Source organism: Phocoena sinus, chromosome 16, assembly GCF_008692025.1.
Source record: "Phocoena sinus isolate mPhoSin1 chromosome 16, mPhoSin1.pri, whole genome shotgun sequence".
In the NCBI taxonomy this organism is placed as follows: domain Eukaryota; kingdom Metazoa; phylum Chordata; class Mammalia; order Artiodactyla; family Phocoenidae; genus Phocoena; species Phocoena sinus.
Window position 1 is genome coordinate 8,570,418 of NC_045778.1, and position 24,374 is coordinate 8,594,791.

The following is a 24,374-nucleotide window of genomic DNA, read 5'->3' on the forward strand; positions in this document are numbered from 1 at the left end:
ATTAACACATTGTAATGGAAGCATAAAAAAGGAGAAAACAGTGATCCTTGTTTTTACGGCTTGTAACTTGATTTGCACAAGGAAAATGCATGAATACGTAGTATGTGTAGTGTGATACAGACCTCATAAATCTCTCCATGGTATATATAAAATTGGTAATTTAGTATTTTAATTTTCTATATGCACAGTATAGTTTTCTTTTAGGCCACAGATTCATTGATCATGTCATCTAAGCTTATTATATATAATGTATATATTTAAACAATATTGATGATAAACTAACACAAATGATTCAGTATTCTGTGCTAAATTCTTTTATATTTTCTGCCTCAACATATTCTTATCCTGTTGACCTTTTCAAACCATTTTTTTACATGTATCAGAGTTGTCATGACGAGGAAGACGATGATGGGGAAGAGGAAGTGAAGAGTTTTGAAGTAAGATGAATCTTTCTATATTTGTTTTTTGTCTACGATGAAACATTGTTTCATAGCTTACAACTGACATTTACGTTTCTTGCTTCATGGCTTATTGCAGCTTATTGTGTCAAGGAACTGCATGTCAGAAGCTGGATGGACAAATTTGAGTCCTAACATTTGCTGAAGTTAAGACCAAGGAACATAGACTAGTTAAAGAATCAAATAAAACCCATATGTTCAGAATGAGTGTTCCTGAGAGCCCTCAGAGATGAGGTTGCTTTAAATTGTTCTCATCTCAGTGAATGATGTGATCTGAAATTTCCAACAGACGTGGCAGAAAAATGTTTATGGAAGAGCAACATGACATCAAGTTTCTAATTGAACCCTTGGTTTGATTTTTTCTTTTTTCTAAATCGAAGAAGTCTTAAAGATTTAGCCTCTTTTGACTTCTGCCCAATTAGGTCACTCATTCCCTGTACATATGTAGATGGTGGCACACAGCACAGTTTGCTTGCATGAGGCAGGATTGCATATATTCCTAGGGCTATGTTCTATTTTATGATTATTTCCTCAAACCTTCTCAGATCTTACATTTCCGTATAATTCGAAATACTGCTCAATATTCATTAGCCAAAGGGAAAGTAAATATTATTTTCCCCCTTTGCTTAGGCTGCACTTTTGCTTTTTATAAGAAAGACCAGCTGTGGCTAACTACCCTCTCCTTATTCATTGGTTCTTTTTTTTTTTTTTTGAATTTTCAAAAGGAAATTAAATGGAAGGAAATGGATTAGACTTTTTTTTTTTTTTTTTGCTGCTATTAATTTACATGTCTGCTTTGAGCTAGAAGTCTGGAAATATATTAGTAGCCAGCTGTTAAGTCTTTAATTAAAGTGGACCCACAAAAAAGTGGTAGGTGAGGAGTAGATATTGAGTAGTGCCCCTTTCAGGAATAATTGGATGTGAGCATCTCTGCAGCATTGCATTGAAGTCATTGTGTAAAAAAATACCAAATCAGACTAATTTGGGAATGACCCATGACTATTGCTGGCTGAGAAAAATGCCTTAAGGTTAATTTCCTGGATGACGCTATAATCTTTTCTAATGTATGTGTATTTCTAGTCTCAAATCCATCTTCATTGATAAGAAACTGAGCTAAATTAGAATGAGCTGTGAGCAGCAGATAATACTATTTTTCTGACGTGCACACCATTTATGGTCTGTCGGTTGTCTTCCGAGCAATTGTTTATTGCTATTTTGCTTCTTGTCTTCATCCTTCCTTAAGGTCACAGGATCCCAGCGCAGCAAGGTAAAACTATATATATATGTGTATTTGTCTGGGTCTGAGTTTCAGTTTCTTGTGACATTTACCTTTGTTAGACCCAACATCTTGGATTCTTTTTTGTAAAAAAGAAAAAAAAAAAGTCTTGCAATCTTTCTACCAAGTTTGTAGCTCCAATGTAGTATGTCTCTTCAGTATCCCTTCCTTGACCTAGGTTTATTCTTCTTGCAATTTAAATGACTCATAATTTGAAATTTTATCCTCTGTGTTGACTTTGAGCTGTGTACTATGCTGAGATGAAAGAGTCCACCCTTTCGGTGATTAAATTTTAGCTGGTGACTTTTCAGTGCAACATTTCATGCCTCATCTCTCTTGAGGGTTTTTATACCAGTCTTATTACTAGAAAAGAGATACGATATATGGCACTGCTGGTGGGATTGGAAATAATCTTCTTTTCCATTGTGCTAGTAATACCTTCAACTGGTAATTGGAGAGGATATTCCACGACTTGAGTGTTAATTTAGCATTTCCTTATAGCGAAGAACTAGATGACTCTGTCTCTGAGTATTCTGAAGAGATAAGTACCTGGAAAATTTGCTAAGAGAAAACATTTTGGTCTAGAATCACAAAAATTTTCCTTCCATATGAACCCTGTTAAGCTTACATTTTATTTTCATGAGACTATTTAGTTGGAAAATCGATCATAAACATCCCAGGAAAAGAATACCTATAATGACTTTAGTTAAAGAAAAGAGAGAAAGCTTTTCTGTTTGTAAGTGTAAAGTGTTCTTTTTTGCCTTCTACTTTAAAAAGTGAAATATCTTCTGTTAAGATGAATTTCGAATGTCATAAAGAATCTACTTAGAAGGAACAAATTATAATGTTTTTAACTCACTATTATATTTGGAGGACTATATTGTTCTCACAGCATTTTAAAACTTGAGTTCATGCAGATGTGATCAGGTTTAGCTCTAACCAGATGGATATAATTTAATGGCATATAATAGGCATAAACACTTGATTATAGATTATGGGTTTAAATCAGTAGGTATAATGGGTGTGATCCCAATTTGCTGGATTTTTATAGTTTTATCACTAATGATCTCAGATAGAATTCCTGTGACTTGTTGGGGGCTGAAAGCATAAAGGGACTTCCTAACATCCACCAAGATTTGATTTCACGGATAGCACTGAAATTCATTCCCAAGAGTATTGATTTAGACGGAGACATTAGAAAGGTTCCCTATTCAGAAAAGAAGTCTGGGAGTAACTAGTAGTGGAATCTTAGCCTGTATAGTGTAGGATTCAGGTCATACTGAGAACAAGAAATCGGGAGACGTATGGCGCCCTGCCTGGGAGAATGGGCTACATGCCTTGGATTTAGGATGGTGGGAGAGAAGTTCACCTAATGGTGACACCTGGTAATTAATCCCCGCAAAAAGGAGGTAGAGACCAGCCGGTGTGACTGTCCCAGAATGAGACAGGATTTTAGAGTTGCCAGTGGTGCCACATACTTATACGCATAACACAATAGAAGAGATTTGGGACTTTTCACTTCTTAACCAATGTTTGACTGACTCTCCCTGTGATTTCTATACTATAACTCATCATTTATGCCTAATCTGTGGAATAGTCTATTTGCAAAATACACACTCTGTGAGTAAACAATATGAACTCTTCCCAAGCCGAAGAATGAGACCATGTTTTTAGAGCTGACAGAGAACCAATCACCTGCAAAGAGGGTTTTGTCTGAGGTTGGCCCTGTGATGACAGCAACCCCACTGAAAAATTTGACTAGACAACTGGATTATTGCTTTCTCTTTATAAATTTAGTAACGGACCAGACTTTTTACATTGAGATGTCTGGTTGGTTAACATTATTTAGTATAGTCTAAATAGTGGAATTTTTCATCTAAGTTACAATGAATTTGAAAGGTCGCTTGGCAGTTTCAATAATTCTTAAAACAAATTATGTTAAATAAATTTTGGAATAACATAGTGCGCTAATTGAATTTTATCCCTATAACTGGCTGATTATTAATATTTGCTGTACTTTCCACTTAAATTATCTATAAGAATATTGAGAAGAAGAAAGAAGTAGATATAAAAAGGTAGCATTATAAAGAAAATTTCCATGAGGAGTAACATAAATAAAGCTCAAAAAACATGGAAAACAGGGAGTGGAGGCTAAAATGCCTAGTATTTACCAGCTCTTCTTCCATCACATGTATGGTTTACTGACATGATCCTGTTAAAACTTGCCTGATTTAAGTTGATAATTTAATTCCCAGCTTCATCTATTTATATGTATATTTACCTACAACTACTTATTTGAAAATTTAATTGCATATTTAGTTAGTAATTATATATAACTCTTTTTAGACTTGAGACTACTTTAATATTAAAACTAAGAAAACGGACAGTTAAATATTATAAAGAGGCCAATATTAATTGAAAGGGAAGAAACATTTTAGCAATTACCCAAAATGTTAATTACTACAGTGGATTGCTTTATTCGGCTTTGAACTTTTCATAAACCAAAATAAATAATAACAAAGAGTAATATTTCAAGTTGAATGACTTTTCTGAGCACGATCTCATGTAGAACAAGAAAGAACTTTGGTACCACAGTAGACCACATTTTAAAATGATGATTTCGCAAAACATACAGCAACATTCTTCTGATGGTTGCTTCTCCTACTGCCATTCTTCCAAATCTGAGGGTGCAACGTTCAATGATAATATTCCACACAAAAGCTTTCATTGAATTAAGTACTTTAATATAGATTTACTACTTATGGAAAAACCTAAATTAATGACGGTGAAGCTTAAGTAAATCTAGAGGAATGGACCATTAACTCACCTTCTAGACCATCTTTCTCAACTATTAAGCAAGTTGCATCATCCTTTGGCAAATGCCCAGTTTCTAATTCACAGATGAATTCTCCGGTGAGTCCCTGAGGTGCTATCATTCTGTCCTATTGATTAAAGAGAACTTCTTGTGTCTTAAATGCCAAATATGCCTGTGAAAGAGTTGATACTTTGTCATAAAAACTTAGGAGACTAACCTATGACATCATACCCACTAAGTACTCAGGCCAGTACCCAGCTCATATTCCAAAGTATGTACCATGAGGTGTGAAAGAATCCATTTAGGTCTAAAATGTCTTAAGGACTGATGTTACATAGCTCTACACAGTGATAAAAGCACTTTTGTCTGGCCCCTCCAATGATCTAAATTTTTTTTTTTTTTTTTTTTTTTTTTGCTGTACGCGGCCTCTCACTGTTGTGGCCTCTCCCGTTGCGGAGCACAGGCTCCGGACGCCCAGGCTCACGGGCCCAGCTGCTCCGCGGCATGTGGGATCTTCCCGGACCAGGGCACGAACCCGTGTCCCCTGCATCGGCAGGTGGACTCTCAACCACTGCGCCACCAGGGAAGCCCCCGATGATCTAAATTTGAATAGAATTCAATTTTTTGTAATTCTACAAGAATGAATTGGCTATAAGATGTTCCCTCTCCAATAGCTACATAATTTGATCTTTGAATGGGCTTATTTACTTGTGTTCATAGGAACACAGCAATTTAGATTAGCAGGGCTTCCTGAGTCTTACCAAAGAGAACCATTAAATATTAAAAAATTGAAGATAAAGCTATGGATATAAAACATTGAAACAATTATCTCTTTTATCAAGAAAATTTACACTTCTTTAGTTTCTACTGTGGAAGCTGTATGGTGTCAAAATATGGACCCTAGAGTGTTGAGTTGCTTGTCATACTGTTGAATCATAGAGGGGAGAGGGGGAAGGAATTTTCATGGCCAGTGTTCTCCAGTACTCATGCTTATTGTTGGAATCTGCCAACTGCATTTTTATATACTGAAATTGTTGATCTGCAGTAATACCCTCCTGTCTTAGCCCATGTTCCCTAGGAAACAGAGCAAAGAGGTTATTTGCTAACAGTTTACTGGGGTTGGAGGTGTTACAATCTCAGGGGAGTAAGAGTGAGGGAGAACAAGAACTGATACAGGGAAGCAGAGAGAATGCAGTAATGCATTCTTGAGCTGACCAGCTAACCACAACTAACCAGCCGTACAGCTAGTTGCTAGACTGTGTCAGATGCCCCTGGAGAGGCTATATGCACCCTGGAACAGTACCTCCTGGGGAGCAACAAGGAACACTTTATCTGCTGGTTTCCTCCCACCTCCTATCTCTTATTGGTCACAGGGTGTTAATTTCTTCATACTTCCTGCTGATACTAGCCAGCTCTTCCAGGTGACCCCTGGGGAAGCCAGAGCCAGCTTGGGTCCAGCCTGCCCAGTGTCCAGGCACTGCAGTCTCTCCATCAGCATGTGGTCTCCTTAGACAGTGGTAGTGGTGATAAGAGCCAACTTTCGTAAGCACAGTAATGGTGCAAAAGCCATTTCTAGGGCCACTGTACTTCAGAAGCAAGGCAGGTCGCTAAGACTTGGAGAGAAGGGGGTTCAGTGTGGGTTGGAGTACTGGTCCTGATACAAGGAAAATTCCCCAAAAGCACAGTCCTCTATATTGTGTATGGTAATTTATGCATATGAATGTGTAGACCTAAATAGCATGTGAGTATGTAGACAACACATATTTAAACATATAACGGTGCATTTTTGACATGCACAATAATTTGACTGCATGTGCTATTGTTTTTAAAAATAATCCCAGTTGAGACTGACATATACACACTGCTATATTTAAAATAGGTAACCAACAAGGACGTACTGTATAGCACAGGGAGCTCTGCTCAATAATCTGTAATAACCTAAATGGGAAAAGAATTTGTAAAAGAATAGATACATGTATGTGTATAACTGAATCGCTTTGCTGTATAACTGAATCACTTTGCTGTACACCTAAAACTAACACAACACTGTTAATCAGCTATACTCCAACGTAAAATAAAAATTAAAAAAAAAAATCCCAGTTGAAGCTTATGCTTGGCCACATTATTTATGGGAAATGGGATACAGCAGAATCAGTAAGAGCACAGACACTCAAATAGACCAGCTGTGTTTGCATCCCAGCTCCACCATATGGCTGTATGATCTTAAGCCTCAATGATCCTATCTATAAAATGGGACTAATTAAGGTCTATAATCCACTCAGAACATTGCCTATCACATAACAAACTCTATAAGTATTTGCTATTATCATTACATTTAATCAGTTTCACTTCCTTACTAAAATCAAGTCAGAGAAGCCCAATGAGAGGAAATCTTTTATCATAATGAGCACAGAACCTCCCAAGGCGCAGGAGACCTGAGTTCTCACCTGGGTGCTAACCAGGTGACCTTCAGCAGGTCACATTTAATTACCCTGTACCTCAGCCTTTTCATCTTTGAACTGAAAGCTTTGAACTGGATGTTCTCAGGGGTAATATCCACCTTTAAAACCTGTCTGATTTGCTGTTTTTGAGTAAGTTCATTTTTCAGGGCAATTTCATAACTCTTCTAAGTGCATAAGTACTGATCAGAAGCTTGCAAATTTTCGTTACTTCTGATCTTTTGTGAAGGGGTGAAAAAGAAAAGAAACTCCGTGCTTTTTTAGTATAGGAATGTCACAATGAAAATGATCTGTAGAAAATAATGTCTAGCTTCTGTACATGTATATGTATCTCTACCTTTTCCTCATTGGGTATTTAAAATATCACACAATCATACATAATACAGTTAGATGAAGAAAAAAAAGTGTTGAGGGATGAAAAGCATTTAGGGACACAAAGTAGAGCCTTCCAGGAATGTGATTAATCCAGAAACCCATGCCACAGAGTCTTGCTAATTTGCTGCAGGTTGTCAGTACTAGTGATGCCGAGGTTTCTAGGAGTCTACGTAAAATCGTATCAATGTAAAAGTTTCCTATATCAATAGAATACTGAGACAATCTTCTTGTTTGGGAGAAACAACAATTCCCGAAGCATTTTTCCCTTTGTAACCTTGGAATAATTTAAAGACTAAACTACAGGTTGAAGGTATAGTGTTATATTTAAGACCCTCCAGCAATTCAGGCGGAATTTGGAGTGCGGCAGGGCGAGGAACCCTACTTTTAAAAAGGTCCTTTAAAAAGTACTTTCAAGGTGCTACTTTCCTGAATAAGATACTTTTAAAAGTTCTATCTCCCATTTGCTTAGAAAAGCTAGTCTGCAGTAAATTTGAAATGAAAGAATTTTTTTCTTTCCACATAATCCATCACTTTATTGCCTGAAAACTTTCTAGTTTCACTTTTAAAGTTTTACTCTTCTATGTCGTGATAAAATTTCCAATGAAAGATTAAATTATATGCCCAGAAGCAGTTTTCAAGGGGGACGACAAAGTACAAAAAGAAATAACATTAAAGATGTTCTGAAGAGAGGGCTTCCAACAAAGAAATTCAAAAGAGTGGTCGACCTGATCCCTCTTTATGAAATATGATTTTCCTGCCTCTAGATCAGAGTGTGTTTTTTTGCTCACTATTTTTTCTTCAAATGTTTCGTATCATCTCCCCCGAAATATTATTATTGAAATTTAGATGTTATATAAGGAAAATTAGCGTGATCTTTGCTCAGGGAGTTTACTTTGTAAAGAAGGTAATTTGATATCCTGTGTTTCTTGGTCCTCCTGAGGTCTATCCATCATGAGTGATTTCAGTTACTGAAGAGGATACTGGGACCTTGGAATCTATTGTGCAGGTTGTTCTGCCAGATCTTTGAGCTGGTCTCCCTACTTTTGGAGCACAAATGGCGAAGGGTTTCTGTATTTGTGTTTCCTCAAGAATATATGGCATGCTGCCATCTCCCATCTTCTTTGGATTTCCTGATGACTATCTTTATATGTTGTATTGCGTCGATAGAAGAATCATTCTTTCTAACTCCTTTGCCTCTTTAGTTGATGAAAATAATAGCGCAGTTCCTTAAGACAGTAATTTCTTATCAGTTTTACTGGACAGCTCTTTCACGAAGGGAGTTGGTTAAGCTAGGAAGTAAAAGTTCCAGAAATAGCTCTGGCAACGGGAGGAAAGTCAAAGATTGTTGGGTCTAAAAGGAAGAATCAAATGTTGCTCACTAATTTTAAACAGCACCTGAAGAGCAGACGAAAGGGTCTTCTTTCAGTTTTCCTGAAACTCTGTTGTAATGACAATATAGTTTTGTGTGTCTGTGTGGTTTTGTTTTCGTTTTGTTTTTGACTTCACAGGAAGAGGTTTAAACATGAAGGCAAACCTTTTAGATGTTAGCATGGCTACATATAAAGCAAAGCTGCCTTTTTTTTTTTTTTTTCTTTTTTCTGCTTCCATTTAGGCCTATCACATAATTTAAGAAAAAATAAAAATTTAACCACAGGAGCTCTAACTATAGTGTGAAAAAAAACCCTGATCAATTTTGTTTTCGCAGCACGATATTATCAAAGATTTAAGAGACAAATTTGCCAGCCTCGGCGAGAACTCTCTGGTAACAGCATAAATGTCTGTGTTGGTTGCTTTTGATTTAAAGGTTTCTTTTTTCATTTGTTTGAGCCCATTTCTTTTACCCCCTCCTTTTAGTTTATGTTCTTTTTCATATTCTGTAACTAGCAAGCCTTCATTTTTTAAACCTCTTCCATCTTCCAGTGTCTATTTTCCGTACTTTGGATGGAAAGTTTATGGCGGCAAAGCTGTCACTCTGGCTACCTCTGCTGCAGCTCTTCCTGCTCTTAGGTCATATATGTTTTGGCCGTTGTGTTTATGGACATGATACTAATTGACTGTTTCATGTCCCATTGACTAAGCTTCTCTACCACGCCATTTGATGGACGCGCTGTCATAGTGCTCTATGCAACTTTCATTCTGCAACTTATACTGCTTGGTTCCGTCTCAATTCTCCAGTGAACTGGATAGCTCAAGTGAATGGTCCTACCAGTCTTGAACTTGCTGTGCCTTTATATTTTATTTTGATTTCCTTCCGTATGTGTTCAGTGGTAGTTTAAGTGGAAAAGAACAAACTCTAGCCATTGCTCTAGCAGTACCATGCAGTATCGTTTGTTACCACCAGAGAATACAAAATATAAAGGCACATTGCTTCTTTTATTCTTTGGGAGGGGACTGGGGAGATCTGTTATCATATGTCCACTACTTAGTTGAAGCCTACCTTTTTATCCATATCAGCTTTCAATTTTGCTTAAACTCCAACACGTCCTCAGTTAATGTTTTTCTGTCATTCAGTGATGACTTACAACTCGAGCCATTTGCTGAGCAGTATCAAGTTACGACCATGACTTGGGAGATGATTAAACACGTGACAAACTGATGCACAAATGTATCATTCAGAAAGTGCAAGTGTCAGTGATGAAGTGCAGTACTTCAAAAGTATGATACAGGCTTTGGACTAATCCAGTCATGACAATTGAGAAAATTCAACCTGATAAGTCAGTACCAAAAGTCTATCACAAGAAATATAAAGGGAAAAACCAAGAGTTGACTATGTTAACATCTGTTGGATAACATTGTTGGTGTTGAAATGGTCCATAATGTTGTCATAGAGCCCATACGTGAAGAGATGACTGAAAATGTGGTTTATAGAAAGCTGCTCTGCTTAGTGATAGCTGCAACATAAATGGTTGGGATTTGTGTTCAGGAAAAAGAAATGGAAAAGCAAAAGCTTCTGTACCAACAAGCCAGGCTCCACGACCGCGGTGCAGCTGAGATGGTGCTGCAGACCATCAGTGCCAGCAAAGGTGAGGCTCTTGGCTCTACCTCGGAAGGGCCGATTCTGTAGATTTCCCCTTTACTCCTAGGAGCGCTCTTACGTAAAGTCTAACGATTTATTTAGTCCCTGAATTTCTTGTTCATGACTAGGTCAGGTGACTTGACAAATGCCACCTCTCTCACAAAGTTCAATGTTGATTTTTCTTTTTTAATCAGAATCTTACTAAAAGATTTTTTATTTCTGTTCGTTAAGTTTTGGAAATTATATTGGGACACAACTCTAACAAACTGATTATGTGAGTCAGAGGTGGGCAAATGTTTTCTGATAGAGGCCAGATAGTAAATATGTTCGGCTTTGTGAGCCATTGGGGCCTCTGTGGCATCTCTTCAACTCCGCCAGAGTGGCATGAAAGTAGCTAGAGACAATACGTGAATAAATGGTGTGGCCATGTTCCAATAAAACTTTATTTACAAAAACAGGTGCCAAGCTGGACTCGGCCCTCGGGGCCCTTGATATAAATGTTTAGATTTTTTTAAGTGAGTCATTTTTAGTAATTCAAGTACTGTTGCATTTTTCAGTAGCCAGCCAGTGCAAGCTGATTTTTCTTACATTGGTAATACCTTCTTTGTGAAAACTAGTTACTGTAATTTTAATGGAATGAAAAAGTAATGGTGGTTATTAAGCACCCCTCTCCAAATATAGGGATTATTTCATTTCTAAGATAAGTGGAGGCGACTAATGTAAAAATAAAACATAATATGCTAAATTATAGACAATTGGTTGGATTTGAAATTTTGTTATTATTATTCAAATAACTTAAAATTGTGACTAGTCACCCTAATAAAGCAAGGCTATAAACATATTAAGATAAAAGTGATGAAATGGAGATTTTAAAAGTTGTTCAAACGTACTGTTCTTGAGGGAGGAGGGAGAATATTTTAAGTAGCTCATATTCATTTCAGTGTTATTTTAATACACATGATTTGTTTTGAATTTTAATAATTTTAGGTGTCAGTATTTCAAAATCAATTGTTTCTTCCTGTTCGTTTTCTCCGTGTTCTCATATAGTTTCAATCATAGACGTATTACACAGAACTTAGTAAAAACATTGATGGCAAAATATGCATTATGACTCTTTTAATTTTTTTTTTGTTGTTGTTATATGAGTCAGTCTGTCCCTCTCCACCATGACATAGGTTTGTAGGAGGTGAATAATGACTTTAAAAGTGCACATTTTGAGATAGAATTGGTTAATGTAGCAGGTGAAGTGATAGAAGGATCACAATATTTTGTATTTTTAAGGTGAAACTGGACCCATGGTGGCTGCTACTTTGAAACTCGGAATTGCTATCTTAAATGGCGGGAACTCTACAGTACAGCAGGTATGTCATTGAGCCTTTCACATAATGTGCTTTTCGAAGAGATAGACCGTATAGTCATCCTGTTGAACTGTTTTAGTCATCCTAAAAGAACTATTAGTTGTACATTAGTTGTACTTTTTGTTTTCATTTTCTATGTAAAGTATGCCTTTATTTTATGGTCATCTTGTCCCAGTATCCAAATATCTCCCAGGTAGCACAATAAACACCCCTTCTAGGTAGCACAACAAATAATAACGCTGTTTAGAAGTCTAAAGTCATGTCATACGGTGTCATCATTTGCAACGCTGCATTTCACGTGAATAAGTTGGCGTAAAGCAGCTGGTTTGTTTTAATAGTGAAAAATAAATACCCTTACCTAGGGAGCCTAGTTTGGTAACATGTTTTATAGTGTTATATCTCCTAAAAATTGACTCTTAAGATTTTGTTGTATATTTGGTACAAAGCTGGCTCCTAGGTTAATATGTAAACAGAATGCACCGTTAAGAATTTTTCTGGTTGTAATTCTTTCTGTTCTCCTAAGATATGAGAAAATCACTTCCCAACCAAGTTTTGTAGTGATGTTCTGTTTAAAAGTTAGACATTATCTGGACGGGGATTTTGCTAACTTCAACCAGTTCTGACAAAGGATGCAATCTCCATATCCAACTGAAGGTCAAGGTCTGTTGAGTTTGTTAGAATAAGAGTATTTGAGTGACTTACTACAAATCACAAATGCTGGAGAGGGTGTGGAGAAAAGGGAACCCTCCTGTACTGTTGGTGGGAATGTAAGTTGGCATAACCACTATGGGGAACAGAATGGAGGTTCCTCGGAAAACTAAAAATAGGACTACCATATGACCCAGCAATCCCACTCCAGGGGCGTATACCCAGACAAAACTATAATTCAAAAAGATACATGCATCCCTGTGTTCATAGCACCACTATTCACAATAGCCAAGACGTGGAAGCAACCTAAATGTCCGTCAACAGATGAATGGGTAACGAAGATGTGGCACATATATAAAATGGAATATTACTCAGCCATAAAAAGGAATGAAATAATGCCATTTGCAGCAACATGGACGGGCTTAGAGATTATCATACTAAGTGAAGTAAGTCAGAAAGAGAAAGACAAATACCATATGGTATCACTTATATTTGGAATCTAAAATAGGACACAAATGAACCTATCTATGAAATAGAAACAGACTCACAGACATGGAGAACAGACTTGTGGTTGCCAAGGGGGAAGGGGTGGGTGGGGAAGGGAAGAACTGGGAGTTTGGGGTTAGCAGTTGCAAACTATTATCTATAGATGGATAAGCAACAAGGTCCTACTGTACAGCACGGGGAACTATATTCAGTATCCTGTGATAATGGAAAAGAATATGAAAAAAGTATATATATACTGAGTCTCTTTGCTGTATAGCAGAAATTAACACAACATTGTAAAGCAACTATACTTCACTAAAGAAAAAAAGAGTATTTGAGTGGCTTAAAAAAAGACTCACAGGTGTGTACTGCATACCTCTGGGGATAACATTCACATGGCCAACAGTGTGGCTCTGAGCTCAGAAAAAATTCTTATGCTCATTGAAGAACAACAGAGCACAACATAATATAAGCATCAGATTGTGTTATTCTAAAACTATAATGTCTCTTATTTTTGTATCTTGGCTTCTGTATGAGAAAGCACGGTTGAACAGGGAACTAATAACTGTTTCTTTCTTGGGTAAGTTTTAGTCAGGCAGGTAAAGGGCTACCCTCATTGAAGGAAAGGAAGGCAAATGAGAACTTTAGAATGTTTGACTTCAAGTTGCTGTGAACCTCAGAACCACTACAGTGGCACAAAGCTAGGAATAGGCTCCTAGAAACCTTTGAGTCTAAGAAAAGAAAAGCAGAGAAAATTTGAAGGTTTCTTTTGGGTTAGTAAAATTGTTGCGGAGCACAGGCTCTGGACGCGCAGCCTCAGTGGCCACGTCTCACGGGCCCAGCCGCTCCGCGGCACGTGGGATCTTCCCGGACCGGGGCACGAACCTGTGTTCCCTGCATCAGCAGGCGGACTCTCAACCACTGCGCCACCAGGGAAGCCCCATAAAATTGTATATTTTTTTCTGTAAATATAATCATTACATGTTAGTACTGGAAGAGAACGTAGACATAACCTAAGCAAGGGTTGTTAGCTTTTTATTGCCTCTGACAGTTCGTTGAAATCTCTGGCCTCCTCTCGGTGTAATGTTTATAAGTGCACAAATTAAAATTACATAGATTGAAAAGGAAACCAAGTATATTGAAATGTGTTTATCAAAATATTATAAAATAGGTTTTCGATAAAGTAATATGTTTCTTTATGAACTCATTAAATAAAAGATCTAGTACTTGGTCTAATAATTATTGAGAAGAAAAGACGTGTCTAAATATTTTTAAATATCTACAACAGCTGTAATGTGATATGAAAATACCTGAAATCTTTATTGGTGACAAAATCGTAGCTACTACTAATCCTCTTAGTGTTTGTTGCTTAGATTACTGGTTGAAAGGAATGCTACATTTCAGTTAGAAGTTAGTAAAAATAAAGGTGAATTTTCTCCCATCCAATTTACAGATTTTCTTTTTTGATTTCCATAGTAAATGACTACATGACTTTTTTAAAAAAAGGAAAAATAAAAAAACCCAACCTAATCTCGCCACAATACTTATAAATAAATAATTTCCCTTGACTTATGTATTGCTTCAAAAGACCTTAATTGTATAGTATATATATTCAGAAATCCATGGAGACAAAAGGAACGTTGAGAGACCATGTAATAAATGTACTCATCGTCTGTACAGATCTTTTCTTTTTTCTTTAAACCTTCAGATATATATTCCACCACTCCCCTTTGACCCTGTAACCCACATTCATTTTGTTTTAAAAGGCCCATGATTAATAAGCGCTTCAGGTTTTATTAGACCAATAAGTCATCACACACCCACCCCAAAATGGCTGTGCGTTTTTGTGTGTCTGTGTGTATCTGTGCATGTGTAGGTGTATGCATATATGTGTGTATATATATACACACACACACAAATATATATACACTGTGTATGTGTGTACAGCCTTCACATATTTAGTTTTATATTACCTTTAACTCTCTGATTTCTGGAAAAAGAGTACTACCAATATTTTGACTGCTTAGCTGAGCCCTATCTAGATAGCTCTGATAGTAGGAATTAATCCCTTCTATTTAAGACTCAGAGAAGAGCAGTATCTTTATTTTCTTAAAACCTTTGGTGTGCCTCTGTCATCTTATCATCTTGTATGTACTTTTTTTTAAATTGGGGTATAGTTGCTTTACAATGTTGTGTTAGTTTCTGCTGTACAATGAAATGAATCAACTATATGTATACATATATCCCCTCCCTCTTGGACCTCCCCACCCCCCGTCCCACCCCCTAGGTCACACCGAGCTGAGCTCCCGGTGCTATACAGCAGGTTTCCACCAGCTATCCATTTTACACATGGCAGTGCTCGTACGTCAATCCCAATCTCCCGGTTCTCCCTCCCGCCCCGCCCCGCCTCGCGTCCACATGTCCATTCTCTACGTCTTCCTCTCTATTCCTGCCCTGCAAATAGTACTTCTTATTTGAAACCTCCAGCACACTGTATCTACATTCAAAGTAGCTGTTTCATCATGGCATGTAACAACATACTAACAAGTGGGAGCCATGCATTGCTTTAGCACTTTTTACATTTATGTTTAACCAAAATGTTGACCACAGAATCTGGACATCATTCTGAGAGAAGGGGAGAAAAATTAATAGTCACATGATTCCCACCAGTCCTTGGGTTTAGAGACCATGGTAATGGAAACTGAATTTCTGTCTGTAACATTAGCATATGGTAATCAGAGCTCTCGGATTGGAATGCTGTTTAAGGAAGTCCCTTTTGTAATGAAATCTGTGAATAACATACAGGTGGGCCTTCTTCCCGGTAAACTTGAACTAAGTATCTGAATCTCCAGATACTTATAGAGTGACGTGAAGAGAATTAAGAGTATTATTTCCCCCTGATATTTATGCTGCCTATGGTGTTTTGTAAAGCAGCTCCCTTGTTCCAAGCCATGTGTGTGTCCTGCTGCACTTAGAAATGTGCAAGTCTCTTGCTGTGACATGCACTATTTCGTGGTCAAGGTGACGTTCGTCATGTTTGTACGCACTGGATATTTTTTATCTTTATTTCAGAATCAAAGGATGTTTTTGTTGTTTCTTATTTAACAAAAAACGAGATTTGTGTTCAGTGACCATGTGGTTTATCTATCTACTGTAGAAAATGCTTGACTATCTCAAGGAGAAAAAGGATGTGGGCTTCTTTCAGAGCCTTGCTGGCCTGATGCAGTCATGCAGGTAAGCACATGCTTTTCTTGCTTTGGTTCCACTCAATGGTTGTACCTTTTAAAGTACTTGTTTTACATTACTGACAGCACTTATACAGAGGAGTATTTTTAATGATTAAACACACTTTTAAGTGGGACAAAAGTGTGGAAGTGTCTTATGTTCTATCTTGCTGTTAGGTGTTAGTAATGTTTTAATTACTAATTGTTCCACGTTACTAATGTCTTGAAATGGTCTACCCCGTGCTTAAATAGGAACCTTGGAGAATTAATGTGTATTCTGCTTACTTGGAAATGAGTAGTGTATGATTTTTAAAAGACAGAAAACAAAATCCTTTTTCATTTTATCTGGGAGCCGTTAGACCACTTCTCATCTGCCCTAAATGAAGGAGCCTTAACCATGATCGTGTTCATCATTTTCTGTTTTTTACAGTCTTTGAAATCATTCAGACAGCGTTTGACTAAGGAGCCTGCCACATACTTAATGTTATTATTCCAACTGGAAAAACATGATCATTCTAATTATATTGCAGTATGTCTGCTAACTTTGTAACGTTCTCCCAAAGTTGAAACCCATCAATGCCATATGCTTGACTTTCACATGGATCATTTCAGTGTGGACCCTGGAGAGAAACTAGTCTGGTACTAGGAAAATATGGTTGGTAGGCATTGAGTCAGTGTATGTTTTCAGTATCTGATAACATTTGGTTCACGTTTCACGATACCCAGTTTTTAGACGTTTGCTCGCCTGAAGAAAGAAAATGTTCTGTTAGGCCTCTAAATGTTTTCCTCCCTGTTATTGCAGTGTCCTTGACCTAAACGCATTTGAGCGCCAAAACAAAGCTGAAGGACTTGGGATGGTGACCGAGGAAGGATCAGGTATTGATCACTTAAATTAAAAGCATCACGTGTCCCCACTTCTTCCCGGAAATTACAGAGAGATACGAGGTTATCTTTAAATAGACACAATGCTTATGTGACTCATTTAAACGTTCATAGTTAGACACCCATGCAGGTCACACCCAAAACCCAATCTTCCATGTTGGTCATTGATTCCTTTTTATTCCAGATCTACTGTCAGTGGTCTAGTTGGGTAGTAAATAAATATCCCTTATTAGAGAAGTATCTATAAAATTCTAAACCACATGGATGAGCCACGCTAGAAGATGTTTGACTTTCTTTGGCCACTTTAGCAAACTGTCAGGCTTTCAAATTCTTCTATCTCCTTACCATAGTGATGCTTTCAGATCCTTCAATCCACCACTAGTCTCACTGTCTCCTCCCTTTTAGCCCAGTTATCCTTCTATCTCATATATGTCTTTGCAAGTCCAAATTGTTTAATGAAATAAAGAGTAATTTTTGTGTTTAAATACTTCTGATCACTTGATTTACATGTGCATGAGAATAATGACTCGCCGATTCTTAGAGCTTTTCTCTCTATAAATAGATGTATGAACTAGAAAATTGAGCACACGGTGCATTTAAAGCAGAAATAACTATTGTTGCACATTCGTTTTGGTATTTGTTAAGAAGAAAGTATCTTCACTGTTTTTGGTTTTGATTTGTTTTTATTCTTTTGTGTTTGATCTTTAAATTAATTTAGTTTGAGTAAGGCCCTGTGTGTTTATCTGTCTTTGTTTGTTTGGTCTGGTTTGGAGTTGTCACCTTATCCATGTATTAGTTTTGGAACATTGGGTCTTCTATAAAACCAATCTTATTGCAAAAAATAAATTTTCTCCCCTCTGCCATTTGTTGTCTGCTTGCCTTTCTGAAATATTTTAGAATTAACTAATCTCTCTAATTATCTCTGTATATTTTTGTTCTCACAATAGGAAAAAGATTAGCTGCATTTTTCTTCTGGTATTTTAAAGATTATCATTTATACATATGCTAACACTGCTGCTTCTGTATATATCACCTGTGTAATTTTATTTTCTGCTTGGCATTTGAACGTATAGGTTCAGTAATCAAGTATTTGTCACGCGGTTATTTAATTGGGTTAGCTACCTTCAAGAAAAATCACCAGCAGAATTCTGAACTTACTTAGGTTTTTTGAAAATGGACATCAAGCCAAATGTCTTCATTACTAACCTTTGTGTCGACAGTTAACAACACCTGGCCTTGAGGGGCCCATCTGGAGAACTCAGAGCCATGACAAATCCCAGCTCCCATTAACTGCATGCCTCTTAATGTCTCACAGAAGTCCTGGGCATTTTCCAGCTGGAAAGTGCCTAAAAATGAGTCAGTTCTCTACCCAAAGTCTGACTTCCCTGTCATGGAATTAGAAATCAATTTCATTTTCCCCTGCAGTTTTTAGCTAATGTACCAGAGGCTCTGAACACAATTCCATTCATCATTCTGAATCACTCTTTACATCAGCTCCCCACAAAGAAATAGTGACCACCCAGGTTTATTTTACTGGGCCTCCTAGCCACTGTCAACCAGATATAGATGAGAGTAACATTTGTGAGTCCCAAATCAGAAATAAGTGATGAGAGGGACCATCCTAATGTGAGAATTAGCTCTGTCTCTCAATATGAGGTTGGTTTGATTAGTTTACTCTTTTTAAAGACACACACAAAAATAATTGCCCAAATTGATTAACACGTTTTCTATTTTATTTCCTTACAAACAGCAAAGCAAAAACAAACTCTCAACTTCTTTCTTTTTCCCCACTTCCTTTTCTTTCGACTACCGTCAATGTACTATTCTCCCTTCCTCAGTCATCACTCATGAGCGTGGTAATTATTAAAAATGAACTGCCTTTTCCTCATTTGCTCCTTTATTTGTTGTTAGCTTTGTGTACGGTCTTGATAGTGACAGTTTTTGTGCATTTTTTCCTTTTATAGACCCTTTTAACAAGTAGATTGTTTACTTCCCATCATTATGCATCCTTTTCCTTTTAAAACTTACATATCAAGCTTTCCTTTTTTTTTTTTTTTCTCATCCTATGAGGATGTGCAGTTATTAACATATTAGACCTGAAGGGGCAACAAGCATTTAAATGATGGTTTTAGATTCGTTTGGTTCTGTTCTTTCATTTAACAGAAGTTCTGGTGGACCCAGTGTTTGCTGCTGTTGTGTAAATGAATGAATGTGTGCAGTAGTCTCCCTGTGGCATTTCTGTCTTGGACATACTGTGGCTTTATGGCTGCACCAAGTGGTGCACGGGAAAATCAGTGCCGATCCAGTGTGTGCTATGAATGGCTGAGTCTCATCTTAGCCATTGGGCTCTGCTACTTCCCTTCCAAGTATTGAGAGATCTGTAGAGTTTTTCTCTATTCTTTGAAACTATCACACATTAAAAACCTTCTACCATAAAAACAGATTTTCATTCTTGAGACCGAATCTAAAGAACTCTAGAAACAGTAGCAAATGTTCACTCTTCAAGCTAGGATAATAACAAAGATGGCATTGGTGTTGCAAAGTAGTCCCTAAAAGACATGACATACGATGGTCATAAAGAGGGGATGAGATTTTTTGAATGGTACCTAGTATGTCAACAGGGCTTCAGAGATTAAGTTGTGCTTTCTGAATACGCACTGTTGCCTTCACCAAAATATCTTTTAGGAGAATATGCAGTGACCACTCATTTGCTGTAATGAATGGTACACTATTTCCCAGATTGAGAACACCTATACTGACTCTATCTTTTGGCATACTTTTGAAATTTCTGTTACACGACCATTCTTTTAAGCTTCTGCAACTATTAAGAAAAGTTTGTACTCTCAAAGGAGAAAGGACATTGGGCATCCCTGTTGAAAAACAGAAAAGGCTGAAAAGTCTAAATCTGTTAGTGATATCCTTGTTTCAAAGCTTAAGGCTTGTGCAGTATAGGCTCAGGACTGAGGAAATAATCTGATAGATCTAAATCTCCATCCTAACCAATTATCTTTATTAAGCTCAATCTCTTCCCGATGATGATAAAATGACCATAAATTATATTGCCATGGAAAATGTATAACTTGAATACATGAACTTTTTCATACCCACAACTTTCCCATGAGGTATTTTTCCTATTTTATAAATAAGGAGAGTGAGGGAGAGAAAGATAACACGGCTTGTCCAGGGTCACACAGCGAAGTGGCAGGGTCAAGGCTGAAATGCAGGCATTCTTCCTGTCTTTAATTTGCCCATTCCACATGCCTACTCCCTTCCCCCCCGCCATCCTTCAGTAGTCTTTGGGGGGCTTATTTTGTATCCAGCATGTTGGCTGAGGTAGAATTGTTGGTCCCTTAATGTAATGTTTCCTTTCAAAGACACCCATCTATTGCCGATTTTTGCATCCACCGTTGAAGTTTTAATATCACTTTTAAGCTTTTTATGGTTACACATGACATTCTTCATCTGGTGTTGAGATACCATTAGGGGAATATGTGCTTCTTTAAGCTTTGTATACAGCTGTCCCTCTGTATCCATGAGGGGTTGGTTCCAGGACCCTCCCCTTCCTCCCCCCTCCCCCAGCAGATATCATAATCCACAGATGCTCAAGTCCCTGATATAAAGTGGCATAGCAAGGTCATACCTCTGTATCTGCAGATACAGAAGGACCACTGTATCTGGATCTCAGACGAATTGTTTATATTCTTTTCTCTACACTGTTACTGTCCTGTAGCCCTATCCCACCTTACTAAATTTCCCCCATTTCTACAAAAGCCTGGACCTCCCCCTTGTTTTTGTTTTTGTTTTTTTAAAAAAGGTTCTTAAGCAAATGTGTTTAGGGTTGTCACGTGCTCAGTGTTGTCCTCTCTGTATATTTTTTAGTCCTATGTGTTTTCTTTTAACATAGAGTGAAGTTCAAAACCAAAAACCTATATAAATCTTTGAAATTTCATTCCATCCTTGGATTTCTAATTTGTTTTTCCTCAGTACCGTTTAACCTCATTAGTAATTCATGATGAGCTTGAAAGTGCAATTTTCCTTCTTTCAAACGTCTTCTTGGAATATAGTCGAAGATACTGCATTTGATTTTTGATCATTTTGCAGGGATCCTTGACTTCGTAAGCAAGATGAAATTGCGAAGCTGATCTGATTCCTCAGAAATTGTTTGATTTTCTAAACTGTTATATAAAACATTAATACAAGTTAAGCTTCTCAAATTTCCACCTGTAACTGATAACGTGTTGCACTGAGGTTCTTGCCGATATATTTATAGTGACCTCATGAAGTTTATGTGAAGTTGAAGATAAAAGGATTCCTTTTAATTAATTAATGAAAGGGATAATTAAAGCAATCTTTAAATATTGGCTACCCTAATTTTTCGTTAGTGTTTTTAGTGCTTAATTATTTTTTGGCTTTCTCCTGCCCCAGATTTTCAAAGTACTTTCCCAGGTATAATCCAGTGCTAACATCTGGGTTCTGACTATAGTTCTTGCAGTTCCTGTGGGTAAACTTTCTCTTCAAGAAAAAGCCTGTAGTTCATGGCACTAAATAGATTGTTTTTTAACATCCTTGCAGTTTTTAAACTTTGAAGCAGTCATTTAAATTTGAGTGGCTATTACGTGCTAGACACTGTCCTAGGCACTGGCGTTCTATAGGAGTCCAGTATTGTGTAGACAGACTTGTAAACGAGCAACTTCAGAACAGTGCCCTCTGTGTAAGAGAGAACTGAGTTGATACTTTGCCAGGGATGGGGAAGTGTCACCATAGACATAACACGTAGCCTGAAGTAGAAGTTTATCTGGTAGATAAGGAAGGCAAAGAAAGGCATTCCAGTGGAAGGAATTAGCATCAGCGTATGCAAAGTTTAAGGTACAAAACATATCAGAGGACAGTAACCAACCTGGTGCGGTTGAAGAGAAATGAACCCCCTAGAAGATGGAAAGATCGTTTGTGAGAGGCGCTGAAGGACCTTCTTTGCTCTTCCCAGGCATTTGTACTTTCTTTCTGAGACCCTGGAGAGCCATTAAAGAAATAACACTTAAGTGCTACATGATGTTTTGTGTGATGATCCGCCTGGAATTAAATTCCTACATTCACTGTTCAGAGTGCTTCCAGTAGAACCTGATCACCCTAAAAGGCACAGATCTCTCCTTTCTCAGTAATGCTAGTGTATTAAATAGGCATGGAGCTCTCCAAAGGTAGTGGTCACCACCATTTCCTTCACGGCAGCTGGGGAACTCTGCTTAACGGTAGATTGCAGGGAATTCTTCAGAGTATGCTTTCCATAATTACTGTTACAGGAGTCAGTCTGTTTGTCAGGAAGAGTGTTACAATTGGATTGCCTATAGCTGCTGTTGTCAGCACCAGGGTGTAAGATGGGTGTCCCATGTGAAGACACGGAGATCAGTTAGGATGCTGGTGGATGGAATGGGTGAAGGACATTAAGGATTTCAGTTAGAGTAATGACAACTGAAAGGCACTAAGAGAAGGCTACAAGAAGATGCTGAATATTAGATATAGGATGGATAAACAACAAGGTCCTACTGTACAGCACAGGGAACTACATGCAATACCCTGTGATAAACCATAACAGAAAAGAATGTATATATATATCTATCTGAGTCTCTTTGCTGTACAACAGAAATTAATACAACATTGTAAATCAACTGTACTTCAGTAAAAAAAAGAAAGAAAAAAAAGAGACGGCTATAAGAGAAACAATCTGCACATGATGTTTGAAAGCAAAAGATTTCTTCCCCCCCAGCTAACCTATAACTTTAATTCTGTTTTCCATCGGTCACACCTAACTTTTTTCACACACAGTGTTCATTGGTATTATCTAGGAATGCATTTTATACACTGGTGTCAGGTTGTTACCTTAGATTAAATACATGTACTTAATGGAATTATGAATGATTTATCATATTCACAACCCACCAGTATTCTATATTTTGGAAATCTAAAGGTTGTTTTTTAATGACTGCGTGCCATTAAAACTTCACATTTATTCCTACTGTGTTCTGCATACTTCAAAGCAACTGTACTTGTTTGGACCAATTTGATTCTCCCAGCAGCCCTATGAATTCAGGAAGTCAGGAGCCTGTTAATTTCCATATCAAAATGATGAAACAAAGACTCAGAAAGGTGAATTGACTTTTCTAAAGCCACGTGTCTAGAATATGGTTTTCCTTGGGTTCTAAAATTCATAAAAACAAGTTAGGAGTTCACAATTTAAATAATGTACAATAAGTGTAATGATCGTCAGTCAGAGATTGATTGCTGGTGTGAGCTCTATGAAGTGTAGAAACTATGGTACACTGGATCCAGAAGGACCATACAATATCGAAATTACCTGTTTATTGCCTGACTGTGACCTTCTTGAGGTTAGGGATTGTGTCCATTGGTCTTTTTTGTCCCTAGCACCTCACAAGGTGCCTAGCATATAGGAGACTGTGAATGTTTGCTGAAGTTTACTGAATTCAAGTCCTTTACTTGTTAATAGCTGTAGGACAGTAGTCAAGTTACTTAATTTCTCGGTTGTTTACCAAACCACAAAATGGGATCGTATCACCTCATTTGTAGGATTTTTGTAAACCTGAAATGAAATGATGAGAAAATATATCTAGCACAATGCCTAGCACACCGTAGTCATTAACTAAATGTTAATCATAAATCCATTTCAGAGTTCGTTAGTGGAGCTGTAATATTATTCAAGCAGCCATATTTAGACTATTTAAGCAATGATATTAAAACTACCCACATGGAATCAAATACCTGACTTTTCACTATTTAAAACTATTTTTAACCTTTATCCTTCAGTGTTTTCATATACAAAATAAATATTTAAGTCCTCTAAAGATTAGTAAGTAATCAGAATTATTTCCTCCATGGCAATGGGGGGCTCTTGAGAGCTGTTTAACAATAGATTACAGGGAATTATTTGATGCAGCCAGTGTCATGCTACTCACCCTTTTATCTCTGCATCATTAGAGATGCTGACCCTACAGCGATGGGGATCTTAGTCTTCTGGAATCAATTGTTTATATATATATTAGTCTTTTTATTTATTTCATTAATTTTAGAACAGTTATTGATAATTAATTATTAACAGTTAAATCAAGCTTTGCCTGGAGATAAGTCTGCAGACTTTGAGCTATATCCATGGATATTCTAAGTAAAAATTCTAAGTAAGAACAACTGTTTTTATTGAACTTAAACACTTGTGTACTTTTCTATTAGTTGGATAAACCGATTGTGAGTAGAAAAGCCTTTAAAGGTGTGTTAACTTTATTAGATCTCTAAATGAGGAATTACTTTTTATTGGTAGCTTGAACAGATAAGGTGTACCTAGTATTATTTCCAGGTGAAAACTTACATTTT

The 24,374-nt window shown here is 37.2% G+C and overlaps 1 protein-coding gene across 1 annotated transcript in view; it reads left to right on the forward strand.

Annotated features, from left to right (window-relative positions):
- RYR2 (ryanodine receptor 2) overlaps positions 1-24,374 on the forward strand; it is a 644,069-nt gene that overhangs the window by 548,495 nt on the left and 71,200 nt on the right. Inside the window, 6 exon segments of the mRNA XM_032609082.1 lie at positions 384-437; positions 9,089-9,145; positions 10,307-10,406; positions 11,681-11,760; positions 16,049-16,125; positions 16,918-16,991. Of these exon segments, the coding sequence (XP_032464973.1) occupies positions 384-437; positions 9,089-9,145; positions 10,307-10,406; positions 11,681-11,760; positions 16,049-16,125; positions 16,918-16,991 (442 nt within the window).